The following is a 19,158-nucleotide window of genomic DNA, read 5'->3' as shown; positions in this document are numbered from 1 at the left end:
CAACTTGGTATTCCTGGGCTAAACTAAATATTGCTTATTTCAATTTGTTAATATATTGTTAAGCGTATCTGAGGTTGCTTCTGGGGGGACATGTGGCTATTCTTTTTTCCTTAAAATTTCTTCAGCAGTTTTGCTAGTAGAGTATGGTATTAGAGTTAAGTTGGCCTCATAAAATAAGTGTTTTGGGGAAGTGTTCCCAACATTTTCCGATGTTTTCTGAAAAGTGTTATAAAACTGGTATGATTTCTCTCTCAAATATGTGATAGAATTCACAACCAAAGCCTTCTTGGGCCTGGAGTTTTATTTATGGGAAGGTTTTCAATCATAAATTCAGTTTCTTTAAGAGATATAGGGCTATTCACATTTTTCTTTTCTTTTGAGAATTTTATAACTTGTACTTTTTTTTTTTAAGATTTTTTTAAATTTATTAATTTGACAGAGAGAAATCACAAGTAGATGGAGAGGCAGCCAGAGAGAGAGAGATAGGGAAGCAGACTCCCTGCTGAGCAGAGAGCCCGAAGCGAGACTTGATCCCAGGACCCTGAGATCATGACCTGAGCCGAAGGCAGCAGCTTAACCCACTGAGCCACCCAGGCACCCCTATAACTTGTACTTAAGAAAACTTTCATTTTAGTTGAATAATTTATTAGCATGATATTTATAACATATTTTATTACGCTTTTAAAAATTTGGAGACTCTCTAGTAATATCCCGCTTTTTATTCTGGATAAAAGTGATTTTTTCCCTTTTTACCCTGGCAGGAGAACCCATGCATTGAGGTGTGAATCAATATTGCTAGCAGTTTATCAAATCTTTTCGAAGACCCAGCTTTTGGCTTTGCTGACTGAATCAATCGGGGTTCAGTCAGGAAACAGAAACCGCATCAGCAATCTGAACAGGTAAAATCTAATGTAAAGAATTATTAGCATTTAAATATTCTCTTTAAATACAGCATTATCACAATGTAAAGGACCTAAAAGGAAAAAAAAAAATCTTTTCAGAGACCCAGACAAGCTTTGGATTCACATTGAAAATACTACCTGTGTACAGGATGTGAGAAAGGAAACTAGAAAATGAGTTGCAATAATGAGATTTCTTTTATTTAGGCCTAGACTGAGCAGGACCGAGGCCATCTGCTCCTGTGATCAGAGGCCTAGGCTTAACTTTTCTAGCAACCATGAGCTAGAATTCTGTCCAGCTCAGGTAGTACCAGAAACGAGATGGACTAGGTTGTAGAAAAGGCCCTTTGCTTGACAAGATGATTAATGCTCAATGTTAATATTCAGCATTAAAAAACTTGGGATCAGCATGAGTCAGAATTGTTGAGTTAATGGAGGGATGGACTTGGATGAAAAAACTAGTTTTTCAGATATCGTTTCTTGGCCTTTTGGCTAAGATCCGGTGAAGAAACTAGTTTTTCAGAAAAACCAATTATCTTGGGGGTTGGCCATCAGTTTGACAATTAGATTTAGATTCCTGGTTTGATCCCAAAGGCTAAAGTGTCTCTTATTGAGCAGCTGGAATCCACTTCCTAGGTGAGGCTCGACCCTTCCTGAGGAGGGAATGTGTAGTGCCCCCCCTCCACCAGAAACTTGCAGGAAAATTCTTTTCCAGAGTCGAATTTGCAGTGAAGCTTCAGTCTTGTACTCAAGTGGCCAGCCGAAGGTGAGAGAGGGGGGCTCAGCTTGGGAGTGTCTAGATCTCAGGTACTTAAAATACTGTTTTGTGAGGCTAGGGGATGGGAGAAGACAAGGTCCTGTACTTAAGAACTCCCCTCCAAATGTAAAACCAAGCAAAACCGGGAATGAACAGGAGAGGCAGACTGGGTTCATCTTTTAAGTACAGGGCCTCACAGGCTCAGGTGAGAGATTGGATAGGTAAACTGATGCTGGGCTACATACACTATCCAGTATGGTAGTCACTAGCCACAGAAGTGGTTTCTGAGCACTTGAAATGTAGCTAGTTGGAATAAAGATGTGCTGTAAGAATAAAATATACACTGGATTTCAAAGACTTCGTATTAAAAAGAGGTTAAAATAGCTTAAAATTTTAATAATTTTATATTGAAAGGAAAATATTTTTATATACTGCATTAAATAAAAATATGTATTTTTTAAAATAAAATATATTATTAAAATTAACTTCATCTGTTTCTTTTTCTTTTTTCAGTAAAAAATTTAGAATTACATATGTGGCTTCTGTCATCTAAGGTGTCCAAAATTAGCAATTGCAGAATGCTGCTAACACCACTAAACGGAGGGAAAATAAGAAAACAATGAAATTAAGAACTTAGAAGAAAAGAATCCTCTACTGAGATTCACACCTCAATGCATGGGTACAATTCCCAGCTAATGTGCCAAGAAAAAAGCAAAAAGCACAAGGCTACCAATATGTAAAGCCCCTTCTTTCCTACTATGACTTTGCAGAGAACCACCACGAACATCTCTCAACAAAACCTAGTATCAAGCCAGCTGACAAAGGAGAAATGTCAACAGCATCCAGCTTCACTCTCACAAAGCAGGACTAAGACGTGTGGATTAGAGCTGAGACAATAAACTGATTATCACAATTCATATTCTCTATTGTTTGTCTGCCTTGTTTCGTTGATTTCTATTCCTGTTTATTTTTTTTTCTTCTGCTTACTTATAGGTTTGACTTGTTCTACTTTTTAAAAAGTTCTAACAAAGTACTGAAAGCTATTAATTTTCCTCTAAGCACTGTTGTAGCTGAATCCCATAAATTTTTTTTAATGGCAAGTTGAATATTAGTATTTTAAAGAAATTACCCTAATATTAATACTATTTTTTAACAGAAGTATGTTGTGAATCCCATAAATTTTTGTATAGTTTCCACTACCAGTTATAAATACTTGTAATTCTCTTGCTATTCATTTTAATTTTATTGAAGTTAAAGGAAATATTCTGTAAGATGTCCGTAACTTGAAAAAATTTTTTTAAAGATTTATTTATTTATTTGACAGAGAGATAGAGAGAGAGAGCCCAAGTAAGCAGAGCAGCAGGCAGAGGGAGAGGGAGAAGCAGGCTCTCCACCAACCAGGGAGCCTGATGTGGGGCTCGACCCCAGGACCCTGGGATCATGACTTGAGCTGAAGGCAGCTGCTTAACCAACTGAACCTTCCAGGTGCCTCTGAAATTTATTGATAACTTATGTGGCTGAACATACGGTCTATCTTGGTGAATATTTTATATGTGTTAAAAAAAATGTGTATGAAAAAGTGCTCTACATCACTTGGCATCAGGGAAATACAAATCAAAACCACAAGGAGATACCACCTTACACAAGTCAGAATGGCTAAAATTAACAAGTCAGGAAATGACAGATTCTGACAAGGATGCGGAGAAAGGGGAACCCTCCTACACTCTTGGTGGGAATGCAAGCTGGTGCAGCCACTCTGGAAAACAGCATGGAGGTTCCTCAAAAAGTTGAAAATAGAGCTACCCTATGACCCAGAAATTACACTACTGGGTATTTATCCTAAAGATACAAATGTAGTGATCCGAATGCTTATTGTTGCACATGCACCCGAATGTTTATAGCAGCAATGTCCACAATAGCCAAACTATGGAAAGAACCTAGATGTTCATCAACAGATGAATGGATAAAGAAGATGTGAGATAAATGAGATATATGTGTGTGTATGTATATATACATACACACACATATACATACACACACACATATACATACACACACACACACGGAATACTACGCAGCCATCAAAAGAAATGAAATCTTGCCATTTGCGATGACGTGGATGGAACTAGAGGATATTATGCTTAGCAAAATAAGTACATCAGAGAAAGACAAATATCATATGATCTCCCTGATATGAGGAAGTGGAGATGCAACATGGGGGTTTGGGGGTTAGGAAAAGAATAAATGAAACAAGATGGGATCGGGAGGGAGACAAACCATAAGAGACTCTTAATATCACAAAACAAACTGAGAGCTGCCCGCAGAGGGGGTGGTAAGGAGAGGGTGGGGGGTTTATGGACATTGGGGAGGGTATGTGCAACGGTGAGTGCTGTGAAGTGTGTAAACCTGGCAATTCATAGACCTGTACCCCTGGGGCTAATAATACGTTATACATTAATAAAAAAAAATGTATAGTTTGGGGGTGTAGTGTTCTGCAAATATTGGTATATCCAAATTGGTTGATAGCAATTCATATCACCTGTATCTTTATTAATTTTTGTATATTCTATCAATAACAGTTTATCAGTTTGAGATTCACATATTTTTATGCTGTTAGTTGGCACATATACATTTATAATATTTATATTTTCTTGTAAGATTACTCTTAATCTCTGGTAATTCTGTCTTGAATTCTACTTCCTTATGCTTACTCTTTCCAAAGTATATCTTTTCAGTCTTTTTTATTTCAAACTGTTTATTAATTTTTTTTTATTTGAGTAGAGTTTGCAATCAGTTGACAGCCTGGCCAGACCTAGAGGATCTGAGAGAATCTCTCTCCTACATCTCAGATCTTGGTACAGGCTACTGAGTGGTCTTCTATCTCTACATGATTTCCCCATTCCCTGCATGACACAAGAAGCATTCCAAAAGGGCAAAGGCAGAAGCTTCAAAGTTGCTTGAACCTTCGGATTGGGACTCAATGACTTTCTTGTCAGTTGGTCAAAATGAGTTATATGGCCAACCCAGATTTAAACTCAACCTTTTGATGGAACAAGGTGCAAAATGTTGTGAATTCACATATCACACCCCAGATACTTGCATGGCTCAGGCCTTCACATGTTTGCTCATATGTCATCTTAGAAGTGAAGCCTTCCATGATTCCATATAAAGTTATTACCTTTACCTCCCCTTGGAATTTAATATCCCACACTTCATTTTAGCACCTACCACCGCATGACACTGCATATTTACTTGTTTATTATCTGCCTCCTTCCCACTATCATATAAGCTCTGCCAAGGTAGGAATGTCTTCTATTTGGTTCACTAGTATAACTCCACCACCTTGAACTCTGCCTGTACATGGTAGTCACTCAATCAATCAATATCTGTTGAACAAATTCTCTTATTCAAACTAACATGTGCTGTAAAATTTTAAGGCAAGAATCCAAAATAACTAAAAAAGCATAATACAAATTTTATGCATGTAAAATATTGGTGGCTTTAGAGAACATTTTGTTACACTTCAGGGAGTCCATCCATAAAGACTTTAGTCCTTGTTTCTTGGATATAATGAGAAAGTTTTAATGTTTAAACTCTTCATAAAAAGGTTCTGCTGGGCCTAGAATGTACATGGTCTTGGTAGCTTACCATATGTGGAAGCTGCAAGATTTAACTGCATAATAATAATAATTTATGTAAGATTCATACGATTAATACTGTATCCAAGTTTTGCATACATTAGTGTCTGCTAAGTTTATCATTTGTTTAGAACATAAAAAGAAGTTTAAAAAAAAAGTCTTATATTAAGCTCAGAATTTAACTGGGAAAAATTCTAAGCAGAAAACACATCAGGGCGCCTGGGTGGCTCAGTTGGTTAAGCCACTGCCTTCGGCTCAGGTCATGATCCCGGGGTCATGGGATCGAGTCCCGCATCGGGCTCCTTGCTCAGTGGAGAGCCTGCTTCTCTCTCTGACTCTGCCTGCCTCTCTGCCTGCTTGTGCACTCTTTCTCTCTCTCTCTAATAAATAAATAAATAAAATCTTTAAAAATAAAACAAAACACATCAGAAGAAACAACAGTTTATCAGACATATATATAAATATGTGCTTACAAAAAAGTAAAAATGCTCTGACCCCATCTCTAAATCTACTCAATATAAATAGAATAAGGAAGTCCTATGGAAAGGAGAAGATATATACTAGACTATCAGTACTGGAACCACTCTCACCACTCCAATCAACGAAAGCACTGTTATCAGGTTTAAAACAGTTTCACCTCCCAAGTGGGAAACAGAATTACCCACGTATTAAAAATTCTATTTTCTGTACTACAATAAGATAACCAGAGACATTAATGTAAATCAGTCAGCGGGTTACCGACAAAAGAATCTTTTCTCTTAGAGGAAAAGGGGCGTGAGGCTGAAGGGGTGGGGAGGAGACCTGCTTTTTATTGTAGATCCTTTTAGGCTTTTTTTTAAACGCATGCATATAGCACCTTTTGACAAAAAGTAAAAATAAAAACACCAATGTAATAAAAAAAAGGAATTAATTCCCTCCGTGGCTCTAGACATAGTATAGAGTCTGAAAGGAAGTTTTCATAAGTGGTATTTTACACAGTACGTAGCCCAAGGAAAAATCAGAATAAAATGGTAAGCACTTGATATGCTTTATGTGTTACATGCATCTGTATTTTATGGCCCATGTGGAAATCACTGCTTCTCTGCCTAACTGACAAAGACTGGGACAGCACCTAAATGCAGAAGGTAGTTTAATCCAATAATGTTAATTTAGGTAAAAGAAAGCTCGAAACAAAAAAACATAAAAGATTTGCTGACTTAAAACAATTTTTTTTTTAAACAAGTAATTACAAGTTTTGTGATTGTATTTTTTTGTCATAATTCCATTACAGTTAACATACCTGTTACATTAGTTTCAGGAGTACAATATAGTGATTCAACAATTCTAAACATCACCACTGCTCATCACAAGGGCACTCCTTAATCCCCATCACTTATTTCACCCATGCCCTTACCCCAGGCCTCCTCTGGTAACCATAAGTTTGTTCTCTATAGTTAAGAGTCTGTTTTTGATCCCTCTCTTTCTCTTTTTTCCTTTACTCATTCATTTTGTTTCTTAAATTCCACATATGAATGACATCATTTGGTATTTGTCTCTCTTTCACTTGCTTTGCTTATTAGCATTATACTCACCAGCTCCATCCATGTTGTTGGAAATGGCAAAATTTCATTCTTTTTTTATGACTGAATAATATTCCACTGTATACAGACACCACAACCTCTCCATCCATTCATCTATCAATGGACACTTAGGCTCTTCCATACTTCGGCTATTGTAAAAAATGCTGCTATATATGTAGGGGTGCATATATGCCTTTGAATTAGTGCTTTATATTTTTTGTGTAAATACCCAGTAGTGCAATTAATGGATTATAGGATAGTTCTAGTTTTACTTTTGAGGAATTTCCATATAGTTTACCATAGCTGGCTGCACCAGTTTGCATTCCCACCAACAGTGTAAGAGGGTTCCTTTTTCTCCATATTCTTAAAACACTTGTTGTTTAAGTTTTGTTATTTTAAAGCAACTAAAGTTCTCTTAGGCTTCATTTTACTTATACCACATAGATTCAGAGATACACACACTTTTACACTCATTAGTTATTGATAAACTATTACACCATTGTTTCTAATGTGCTTTCTACTCAGAATTCCTACATGTACCTAAAGTTAAATTCTGACTCTAAGTAGCCATAGTAGTAAAACATACTTTAATAAAGTAAATCTTCACTAGCCAAAACTGTTGCATTAGTGAAATCCTGAACATTAATACCAGTGAAAAAGATTAGGTAGTGTTATTTGACTCCCAGCACTGGGAACATTTTCATTCAAGGAAAGGAACTATTCTCTTCTGCATTAGAAATAGGAACATTACTATAAAAAAAATTTGATGAATCAAATAGCTGCAAAAAAAAAAAGCAGATATACATTAGGAATTCTAACAGTAGGAAAGAGAAAGAGATGGATAAAAAAGACAAAACCAGGAATCAGCTTCCTGTCTGAGCACTTCCATGTGCTAGCTATATGACCTTAGTCAACTCTTTTAACCTCTCCAGGACTAATTTTTTCAATTGGGAAAAAAAAAAGGGAGACATAAGATTAGGAGATTTAAGATTCTACCAAGTTTTAAAAAAAACCCACAAAACTCCAGTTTTGTATTATTAGTAGCTTGTTGTTCATTATAGCCTTTGGACCCAAAAAGTCTTCTTCTAAGAATTATCCCCCAAATGTGCTAGCACATGTGAGCAAAGATATTTGTATTTGGACAGGGATGTTCACTGACAGCATTATCTGTGTTAGCAAAGGCCTGTGGAAAATGACCAAATGTTCAGTAGAAAGCTTGTTAACAAAATCATAGCATACCTACACAATGGAATACTACGAAGCCATTTAAAAGACTGAGGGAGCAGTAGGAAACAACCTCTAAAATACATGGCCATGCAACTAAAGCATGACACAGATGGTGTAGAATATAGTGCACTTACCTTTATTATTAAAAGGGGGGATGGTAACATACACAAAAATGCAAATTTATATATATAGATGGATCTACAGGTATTATATATATATATATATAATGTGTTAAATACATACATATTGATACATGCACATATATATTCTTACTAATGCAAAAAATATTTGTAATGCATATACAAGAAACAGGTAGTAATTGTTGCTTCTGGGGGGGGGGACTAGCAATTTAAGGCAGAAGAAAGATTTAAGTTTTCATTGCAAACTACTTTTTTTGCAGTCTTGATTCTACCATATAGAACTTTTATTAAATTAAAAAAAGAAATTTTTATTTAAAAATACTTGTATTTCACATACTTTAAATTACCTCAAATACCTTACTCAGCAAATATGTGTCTTCTCTGAAAAAAGATTATTTTAAGCAAAGATTTTTCAGATTACCTTAAAAAGTCTGGGAAACACATCTGCTGGCTGTCCACGAATGACAAACAAACGAGAGTTTAATTTTCGTAGATTGGCATCAAGGTCTTCAAGACACTGAAGCAAAAATCTACAGAGAAAAATATTAAAAGTTTTAAACATGTATATTTAGAAGATACAAAGTATTACAAAATCATGTCATTCTAAAAATTGACATGCCAGCCCCATAATTTTATTGCCTCTTGTTATCTTATTTCTAACTGGTCTGTAAATTACTCTTTCCAGAAATCATACTTACCATTTTTAATAACAAACAAGTTTCTCAGTATTTTAATGAAATTCTTAAATTAAATCAATAACTTCCATTAACTAATAGTAAATGAATGGTAGCAATATTTAATTTGTAAGCATCAAAATTATATAAATTAAATGAAATGAACTCAAGTTCAAACAGAAAAACCTTGAAAAATCTAGAACACTTTTCTAATAAAAAAATGGAAATATCCTATTTAATCACTCTGAGCAAGTGAATAATTTAAGAATTTGAGTACTAAAGGATACTATAATCATCTATGAGAGAGAAAACATGCCTATTTTCAAGTTTCTTATCTAATCAAGGAAACTGATAATAAATACACATGAAAGTATGTGGCATAACTCTGAGTGCAGAGAATGTCAGGTTAATTAAAAAAGAAATATTTCATGAGACAGGTGGACTTTTTTCAATGAAATAAGTACTAAGAAGGCTTACCCATGATAGTTATGTTGGGAAATTCTGAGGCAGTACCAGAAGACTGCTCACTGTGCATCTTTTATTGTGAAGAAATGGAGCAGTCTCCAAGAGCATTTCTAAAAGAAAGGTCATCCCTAGAAAATCCAACCTCACTATCTGCCTCTTGCTAATTTCTCTAACATTTCATCTAGATTCCCTTCCCTTCAGCTGGACAGATTTTTTCCTCTTTACTGTGCTTCTTTTATGTATCTGATCTTAAGGTTAAATATTTGTCTGCCTTTTCCACAAGTCATATGTTCTCTGAGAATAGTGATTGTGTTTCCTTGTGAGGAGTCAGAAATGCACTGTCCAATATGGTAGCCACTATGCATATATAGCCAAAATTAACAATTCAGTTTATCAGTCATACTTGCTGTATTTCAAGGCCTCTCAACAGTCACATGTGTGCCTATTAGTTACCATACTGGACAGCATAGGTGAACATCTCTACTGCTGCAGAAAGTTCTACCAGACATCATTATTCTAGGAGGCTATTCAGTTCAGATCATTTCCTTATTCTGATCCCATAAATTCATCAAGAAAGTTTTGTTAGTTTTTATAGTTGGAGTTATTACTGACATCAGTACACCTAGTCAAGTTTGATATTCTTTCCATTTAGGAGTCATCATCTCTATGGGTGTGGGGACTCAGGAGGACTCCCATTATATCACCTTTATTTATTTATTTTTTTAAAGATTCTATTTCTTTATTTGCCAGAGAGACAGCGAGTGAAAGCACAAGTAGGGGCGGAGCAGCAGGCAAAGGGAGAAACAGGCAGTGAGCAAGGAGCCCAATGCAGAACTCAATCCCAAAACCCTGGGATCATGACCTGAACCAAAGACAAGACACTTAACGGAAGGAACCACCCAGGCATCTCCCATTGTATCACCTTTACGAAGGTGCACAATTGTCTTTAAAAAAATAGGAAAACAAACCTTTCTATTTTCACATTTATATTTCACCTCATCACTATTCTGCTTGGGTTTCGAGCCACCACCCTAACACTGACCCCTACCCCAACCTATCGCTACAAACATGCAAATACTTTGGGCTGGGGGGGGGGCGCAGGGGGATTGTTGATGTTGTTGTATCAATACAAAAGTACTTGAATTTTACAAAATTATCCATAACTATGAATAATTTATCATATTGATGGTGATAAATGTTCATTAGGAAACATCTAGTTATACGTATTTGCTTGGCAAGAGTTTTTAGACACTGTAGTAGATAAAAAATTAAGAGGTTAAAGGAACTAGCAACTCTAAGTTTTCTTAAATTTAAACAGTTGGGGGAAATTGGAAAGGGAGGTGAACCATGAGAGACTATGGACTCTGAAAAACAATCTGAGGATTTTGAAGGGGCGGTGGGGTGGGAGCTTGGGGGAAACAGGTGGTGGGTATTAGAGAGGGCACGGATTGCATGGAGCACTGGGTGTGGTGCAAAAACAATGAATACTGTTATGCTGAAAATAAACAAATTAATTAATTAAAAAAAAGAATAAAGCTTTACATAACTTTGAAAAAAAAAAAACAAAAACCCCAAACTAAAATGTCCTGGAAGGATAATCCACCCAAGCACCCCTGGAGAGTACATTTTTAACAAGAACATATTTTCAGATCTTCTCTTATTATGGCATATTACTATACCCATTTGGAGGCTCAGTTAATAATACTATTAACTACATGCAACAGGTTACTTTTTAAAGGCCACACAGTAGTAAAATTCACATCTCTTTGCATAATTGTATTACCTATGTAGAAGCACAATTTTCCTGTTATTTAATTGAATTACTAATTGCATCACTTCAAAATAAATAGAAAGAGTACTAAGTAAGCAAATATACTTCTTCACTTTAAACATATTAAAGACTTAAAAAAAAAACCTCCAGAGATAACTAACTTATTGTTATTAGAAAAAAATTACATGCATTGAGTTTCCTTATACCATTTCCAATGATGATTTCAACATGAATCAACAGAAATAGTTTCTTAAAGTAGGTCATTACTATAGCAACCAGTGGGTGGTTTGCTATACTCCCCGTCACAATGACCTACTTTCCAGCCTGTGCTAGAATAGCTTTATATAACCAGAATTTCTAGTTCTGTCTATAAAATAGTCTAAAAAAGGCAATGATGAGATACAACACAATCCCACAGTTGTTGAAAACAAGGCATGCAAATTAACACGTATCATACCAGAATAAAACCATCTGGTTCTGCACTTTAGTTTATAAAATATATCTTATCATATGCTCAAAGATGAAAAATACACTTAGAATATCTAAATCAAAACAATTCACTGCTGGGGTGCCTGGGTGGCTCATTCAAAGCCGGGTTAAAGCCTCTGCCTTCAGCTCAGGTCATGATCCCAGGGTCCTGGTGGGATCAAGCCCTACATCGGGCTCTCTGCTCAGCGGGGAGCCTGCTTCCCGCTCTCTCTCTCTGCCTGCCTCTCTGCCTACTTGTGATTTCTGTCAAATAAATAAATAAACTCTTAAAAAAAAATTCACCAATGATCCTGAAGAACAAATTTAAAGACTATAAATTAAAATAATTAAAAACACATGTAAAAAAAATCTTTTGTCCTCTACATGAAACGAGTCAAATTTTAAAAATTAAAGTCCTGGACATATTAATTATAATAAAGAAAGTATGTAAAGAATGTTAGTCATTAGCCCAAGTCAATGGCATTTTATTAAAAAATTTTAAAATTATAAATAGCACTTTGTCTCTCTATAAATTGAATAAAGTCTACATATACTTTTTTCTAGTTTATAACAAATTTTTGGTGTTTTCATCTAACTTAATCATTATTCTAATTGTCAGAATATTTTGTGATACACATTTTCTCTAAAGAGGCTCATTTGGTTAAGCGTCTCCCTTTGGATGGCTCAGGTCATGACCCTGGGGTCCTGGAAAGGAGCCCAATGTCATTGGGCTCTACCCTCCCTCTCCCTCTGTCCATCCATTCTGCTCATGTTCTCTCTCTTTCAAATACATAAAATCTTAAAAGAGAGAGAAAGAGAATAGTTTAATGTTCAATAAAAATTAAATGTATATTTTTAAAGTAAATTTACTTTGCCAAGCTCTAATGGTTATAAATCAGTGAATGTATAACATGACACAATGTTGCTTTTTAAAAAAAAAAGATTTTTATTTATTTGAGATAGAGGGTGAGCAAGAGCGAGTGAGAGAGAGAGAGAGCGAGCACAGGCCTGGAGAGACAGAGGGAAAGAGAGAAACAGAGAGCCCGACGCAGGGCTTGATTCCAGGTCCCTGGGATCATGACACTTAACTATCTGAGCTATCCAGGTGCCCCACAATGTTGTTTTTTATAATAAATATTTTGCAGTGCCTCCTTCTAAATTCTGAAATTTAAATCAAAATTTAAAAAGAAATTTATAGATAAAGTAGCATATTTATGTGTATAAATTTAAAGCATTAATATAATGCTTTACTTTAATATATGGTAGAAATGAAAGGAAGGTCATTTATATTTTAAAAGGAAATAACATGTATTTCCAAATGTAAATATCTGAGTATGACAAAACAGTTAATTAATTCGATGCCTACATCTACATCCAGAATCGTTTTAAAAATTCAATAGCTACAGGGGCGCTTGGGTGGCTCAGTGGGTTGGGGCCTCTGCCTTCAGCTCGGGTCATGATCCCGGAGTCCTGGGATCGAGCCCTGCGTTGGGCGCTCTGCTCGGCGGGGACCCCGATTCCTCCTCTCTCTCTGCCTGCTTCCCTAACTACTTGTGATCCCTATCAAATAATTAAATAAAATAATTAAAAAAATTTTTTTTAAATTCAATAGCTACAAAAACAGACTGACATATTTGTATTAATGGTGACTCAAACACCATGAGTGGTACTGCCTTTGGTAACATGACTTTCGGTAATGTTGAGCAAGACTTAGTAAAATTCTGGACAAAACAAAGTATAATTTTTCCTTGATTTTACAAAGGTGATAAATATGTTATAGGAAATCTCAGTATATATCTTTCATAAGAATATACATATATATTTCATAAGAAATACCTAGCATTTATATATAAAAACGGATTTAAGCTCCAGATTCAGAGAATTGGAAGTTTTTCACTTACAAGAAACCTCTGATAGAATATTTGAAAGTTACTGGGACTCAAGACAACAATTTATCTTGAGAGACTATCCTGAGCACTACAAGTCTTTCATTCTTAGTCTCTCTTCACTAATTCCACTAGAGCCCTCTAATCATTGTGATAAGCAAAAATGTACCCACAAATTCCTACAATACCTCTAAAGAGTGATATTATTCATTATTCACATAATTTCACTGATTTGAGAGATACAAGTAACAGGAGTGTCCAATACGCAAGGAACCGAAAATCTAGAAAAGAAATTTAAAAATATACATGATGTATGAGACTATAACAGAACCTGCCAGGTAGAATGCAACATATATGGTAAGAGATCTGTATGGATAATGTTAATATAGCTTTAAAAAATCAAGAGGGAGAAGTCATTTCTGGATTTCTCTTTTTGAGATGAGGGAAAATTTAGGCAAAAATTTCAAAGATGCTGATTGTAAAGGAGAAGCCTTCCAATATTAGTATGATTTTAATAGCTGGAGATAGGGAGGGAGAATTACTGGCCCTTAGACTATAACCTCCTTAAAGACTGGGACTAGATCTCTCTCCCTCTGCCTGTCATTCCCCCTGCCTATGCACATGCTCTCTTTTCTCTCTCTCAATCTCTGACCAAAAAAAAAAAAAGATGGACTAGATCTCGTTTACCACTTTCCAGTGCCTAGACATGCATAACATATAGCAGAAGTTCAAAAAATATTTATCTAGCAAACAACCAAATAAATATTCATAAATACCAAATTCATGAAGGCAAGAGAAAGGGATTTCTTTCAAGTTTTTATTTAAATTCTACTTAGTTAACATACATTAGTTTCAGGTGTACAATATAGTGACTCAACACTTCCATACAACACCCAGTGCTTATCACAAGTGCACTCCTTAATCCGTATCACCTAGTTAACTCATCCCCCCATTCCCCCCCACTTCTGGTAACAGTTTGTTCTCTATAGTTAAGAATTGTTTCTTAAAAAAAAAAAGTTTCTGGGTTTGCCTCTCTCTTCCCCCCCCTTTGCTTATTTGCTTTGTTTCTTCAATTACACATATGAGTGAAATCATATGGTATTTGTCTTTCTCTATTTCAATTAGCGTAATACTTTCACTCCATCCATGCTGTTGCAAATGGCAAGATTTTGTTCTTTTTAAGGCTGAGTAATATTTCATTGTGTGTGTATGCATGAATGCACATGTGTGTATACCACTTCTTCTTTATCCATTCATCAGTCAATAAGCACTTGGGCTGCTTCCAAATTTGGCTAATATAGATAATGCCGCTATAAACATCTAAGTGCATGTATCCCTTCAAATCAGTATTTTTGTATTTTCTGGATAAATACCTAGTAGTGCAATTGCTGAATTTTAGGGTAGTTCTAGTTTTAATTTTGAGGTAGTACTATTTTTCACAATGGCTGCACCAGTTTGCATTTCCACTAAGAGTGCAAGAGGGTCCCCTTTTCTCCACATCCCCATCAATACTTGCTGTTTCCTGTGTTTTTGACCTTAGCCATTCTGACAGTTGTGAGAGGGTATCTTCTTATAGTTTTGATTTGCAGTTCCCTGATGATGAGTGATACTGAGCATTTTCTCATGTGTCTGTTGGCCATCTGGAAGTTGTCTTTGGAAAAATTTCTGTTCGTGTCTTCTACCCATTTTTAACTGGATTATTTGGTTTTGGGTGTTGAGTTTTATAAGTTCCTTCTATATTTTGGATACCAACCCTTTATCAGATATGTCATTTACCATTATCTTCTCCCATTCCACAAGGTGATTTTTTTATTTTGTTGACTGTTTGCTTTGCAGAAGCTTTTTATTTTGATAAAATCCCAATTGTTTATTTTTTGCTTCTATTTCCTTTGCCTCAGGAGACATATCTAGAAAGTTGCTATAGCCAATATTAAAGAGGTTGATACTGCATATGCTCCTCTGGGGCCGTTATGGTTTCACGTATCACATTTAGGTCTTTAATCCATTTTGAATTTATTTTTGTGTATTGTATAAGAAAGTGTTGCAGTTTCATTCTTTTGCATGTTGCTGTCCAGTTTTCCCAACACCATTTGTTGAAGAGATGGTCTTTTTCCTGTTGGATATTCTTTCCTGCTGTCAAAGACTAAATGTTCATTTCTGAATTTTCTTTTTTTTTTTTTAAAGATTTTTATTTATTTATTTGAGAGACAGTGAGAGAGAGCATGAGAGGTGAGAAGGTCAGAGGGAGAAGCAGACTCCCCATGGAGCTGGGAGCCTGATGCGGGACTCGATCCCGGGACTCCGGGACTGTGACCTGAGCCAAAGGCGGATGCTCAACCAACTGAGCCACCCAGGTGCCCCTCATTTCTGAATTTTCTATCTGTTCCACTGATCTACGTATCTATTTTTATCCCAGTACCAGACTGTTTTAATTAGTACAGCTTTGTAATATAACTTGAATTCCAGCACTGTGATGTGTCTGGCTTTGTTTTTCTTTTTCAAGGTTGCTTTGGCTATTCAGGGGCTTTTATGTTTCCACACAAATTTTAAGATTGTTTGTTCTAGCTCTGTGAAAAATGCTGTTGGTATTTTGATAGGGATTGCATTATTGCTTTGGTAGTGTAGATATTTTAACAATATTTGTTCTTCCATTCCATGAGCATAGAATGTCTTTCCATTCCTTTGTGTCATCTTCAGTTTCTTTCATTAGTGTTTTACAGTTTTCAGAGTACAGGCTTTTTGCCTCTTTGGTTAGCTTTATTCCCAGGTATCTTATTGATTTGGGTACAACTGCAAATGGGATTGATTCCTTAACTAGTAGAAAGGGATTTTTAAGACTTGTGCCAATAGTAACAGAATGAACATTCTCTGAATGTCTGTACTAGGTACTTTACATATATTTCCAGTAACTTTACAATAAACTATCTCATTTAAAAAATGATGAATCTAAAACTCATTAAGGACATATTCTGAAGTAACTCAGCTAAACAATAAAAATTTTAATTTGGATATGTCTGATCCTAAACCCATGTTCTTTGTACTATATAATGCCACTTTCCTACAGGGTATATAATAATCTAAAATGTTTTAGGGAAACTAGTCTGACAGTTTTAAAGACATAAAAAAGATGGCCACGAGCGCCTGGGTGGCCCAGTGGGTTAAGCCTCTGCCTTCGGCTCAGGTCATGGTCCGGGGTCCTGGGATCAAGCCCTGCATCAGGCTTTCTGCTCAGCAGGGAGCCTGCTTCCCCCTCTCCCTCTACCTGTTGGTCTCTCTGCCTACTTGTGATCCCTCTCTCTCTCTCTCTCTCTGTAAAATGAATAAATAAATAAATAAATAAAAACCTTAAAAAAAAAAAAAAAAAAGATGGCCAGAAAAGAGTTTTTTTTTGTCTTCAAGATGATGGACAAGCAAATGTAATATGGGACACCTGGGTAGCTCAGCTGGTTAAGCATCTGCCTTCAGCTCAGGTCATGATCCCAGGGGTCTGGGATTGAGTCCCACATTGGGCTGCCTGCTGATCCCTCTCCTTGTGCACTCAATCTCTCTCTGTGTGTCAAACAAATAAATATATCTTTAAAAAAAGTAAAGTTATTTCTCACTCATGCTATACATCGATTGCAGATCAAGGCATTTCTCTCACATTTAATTGGTCAAAGCAGGTCACATGGCCAAGCTAGACTTCAAGAAAGCTGAAAGTACAAAATAAACTTCCTGCAGGAAGAGACACCAAAGAACGGTAAACAGAATAACATCTACCATAATACATAAACCAAATATTGGTATCTATGTACCACATGGTGAATTTCTTTTTTTTTTTTAAAGATTTTATTTATTTATTTGACAGACAGAGATCACAAGCAGGCAGAGAGGCAGGCAGAGAGAGAGAGAGAGAGAGAGAGGAGGAAGTAGGCTCCCTGCTGAGCAGAGAGCCCGATGCGGGACTCGATTCCAGGACCCTTAGATCATGACCTGAGCCGAAGGCAGCGGCTTAACCCACTGAGCCACCCGGGCGCCCCACATGGTGAATTTCTTAATGGTGTATTATGGCAGCACATTAGAACTAACTCTGTGGGTGGGAGCAGGGAAAAGGGGACATAAGACGGATGAGAGGGCATGTATAAGAAAACATTTGAGCAGAGTTTGGAATCAACAGGTTGTTGATAATATAGGAAAGGACAATCAAAGCAGAGAAAACAGTATCTTTAAATCAAGGAATTCTTAAGAACTGTATGTATGTGTTTGGGGGGGGCGGATGTTGGGAAAATGACTACAAGTATCATACTTCCTAATACCAAGATGTTTATCCCCTCAACCCAGTATTAACATTTCAAAATATGTTCATAATCAATATCAAGGAAACTACCAACTTCTATCACTGACAGTACACTCAATTAAACTACCCTAACAGAAATACCTAACAACAAACTAACAGCTACAACAAACTTTGGACTTCCCCAAAAGTTAGGAATCATAAAAGGGTAAGCAGGTTACTAAGGTCTGCTTTAGCCTTGAGATTTCTATAGAGCACTGGAAACCTTGAGTTTAATCCAAGCTGAGGAGGACAGGAGATAAAGCTGCCCAAGGTCCATCCAAAATGAGGAAGCTAATAATAGGCCCTTACTATGAAGCCTGGGCTTCAGAAAGTTCCACCCACAGTTCATATATAAATAAGGCTTAAATCTCAAGTCACAGCATAGAGCAACAAGGAAACTTTCCTATCTTTACTCAGTCTGGATTGAAAGAAAATAAAATCTCCCTTCCTGAATGGAAAGGGATAAAATAGTAACTTTACACTGGAGAAACCCAGCAAACACCACCTTAACCACATAATCAGAGCAAACATCACAACGTGTTGATAACCCGTACATCCTGACATGGTGTGATGAGAAGAACACTTTACCACTATGGATTTTTCATAAAACCTATATCCCAGTCTAATCATGAGAAAAACACCAAATCTAAATTGAGGGCCAGTCTACAAAATACATAAACATACTCAAAATCAAAAAGGCTATTAAAAACAAGGAAAATTTGAGGAGCTGTCACAGACAGAGGAGACTAAGGAGACAAATGCAATTTGGTAATCTGGATGGGATCCTGTAACAGAAAAGAAAAATTAGTGGATATCTGAATGAAGTCTGGAGGTTAGTTAATGCTTATAAGATAGGGTGTAAGATGAAGCAGGAAAGAATATCCAATGGAAAAACGACAGTTTCCTCAATAAATGGTTTTGGGAAAACTGGACAGTCACATGCAGAAGAATGAAACTGGACCATTTCCTTACACAATACACAAAAATAGACTCAAAATGGATGAAAGACCTAAATGTGAGACAGGGATTCATCAAAATCCTTGAGAAGAATACTGGCAGCAACCTCTTTGACATTGGCAGCAGCAACTTCTTACTACACCTCTCCAAAAGCAAGAGAAACAAAGGCAAAAGTGAACTACTGGGACTTCATCAAGATAAAAAGCTTCTGTACAGCAAAGGAAATAGTCAACAAAACCAAAAGATAACCAACAGAATGGGAGAAGATACTCGCAAATGACATATCAGATAAAGGGATAGTATCCAAAATCTATAAAGAACTTATGGGGGGGGCACCTGTGTGGCTCAGTGGGTTAAAGTCTCTGCCTTCAGCTCAGGTCATGATCTCAGGGTCCTGGGATC

At 36.2% G+C, this 19,158-nt stretch overlaps 1 protein-coding gene across 1 annotated transcript in view; it reads right to left on the bottom strand.

Moving 5' to 3' along the window:
* CRY1 (cryptochrome circadian regulator 1) overlaps window positions 1-19,158 on the bottom strand; it is an 82,324-nt gene that overhangs the window by 21,759 nt on the left and 41,407 nt on the right. Inside the window, exon 2 of the mRNA XM_082740570.1 lies at window positions 8,642-8,750. Within this exon, the coding sequence (XP_082596696.1) occupies window positions 8,642-8,750 (109 nt within the window). The remainder of the gene's footprint in view (window positions 1-8,641; window positions 8,751-19,158) is intronic.

This window comes from Mustela nivalis (genome assembly GCF_964662115.1).
Source record: "Mustela nivalis genome assembly, chromosome: 7".
In the NCBI taxonomy this organism is placed as follows: domain Eukaryota; kingdom Metazoa; phylum Chordata; class Mammalia; order Carnivora; family Mustelidae; genus Mustela; species Mustela nivalis.
The sequence above is the reverse complement of the archived record's forward strand: the minus strand, read 5'-3'. Positions and strand labels throughout refer to the sequence as shown.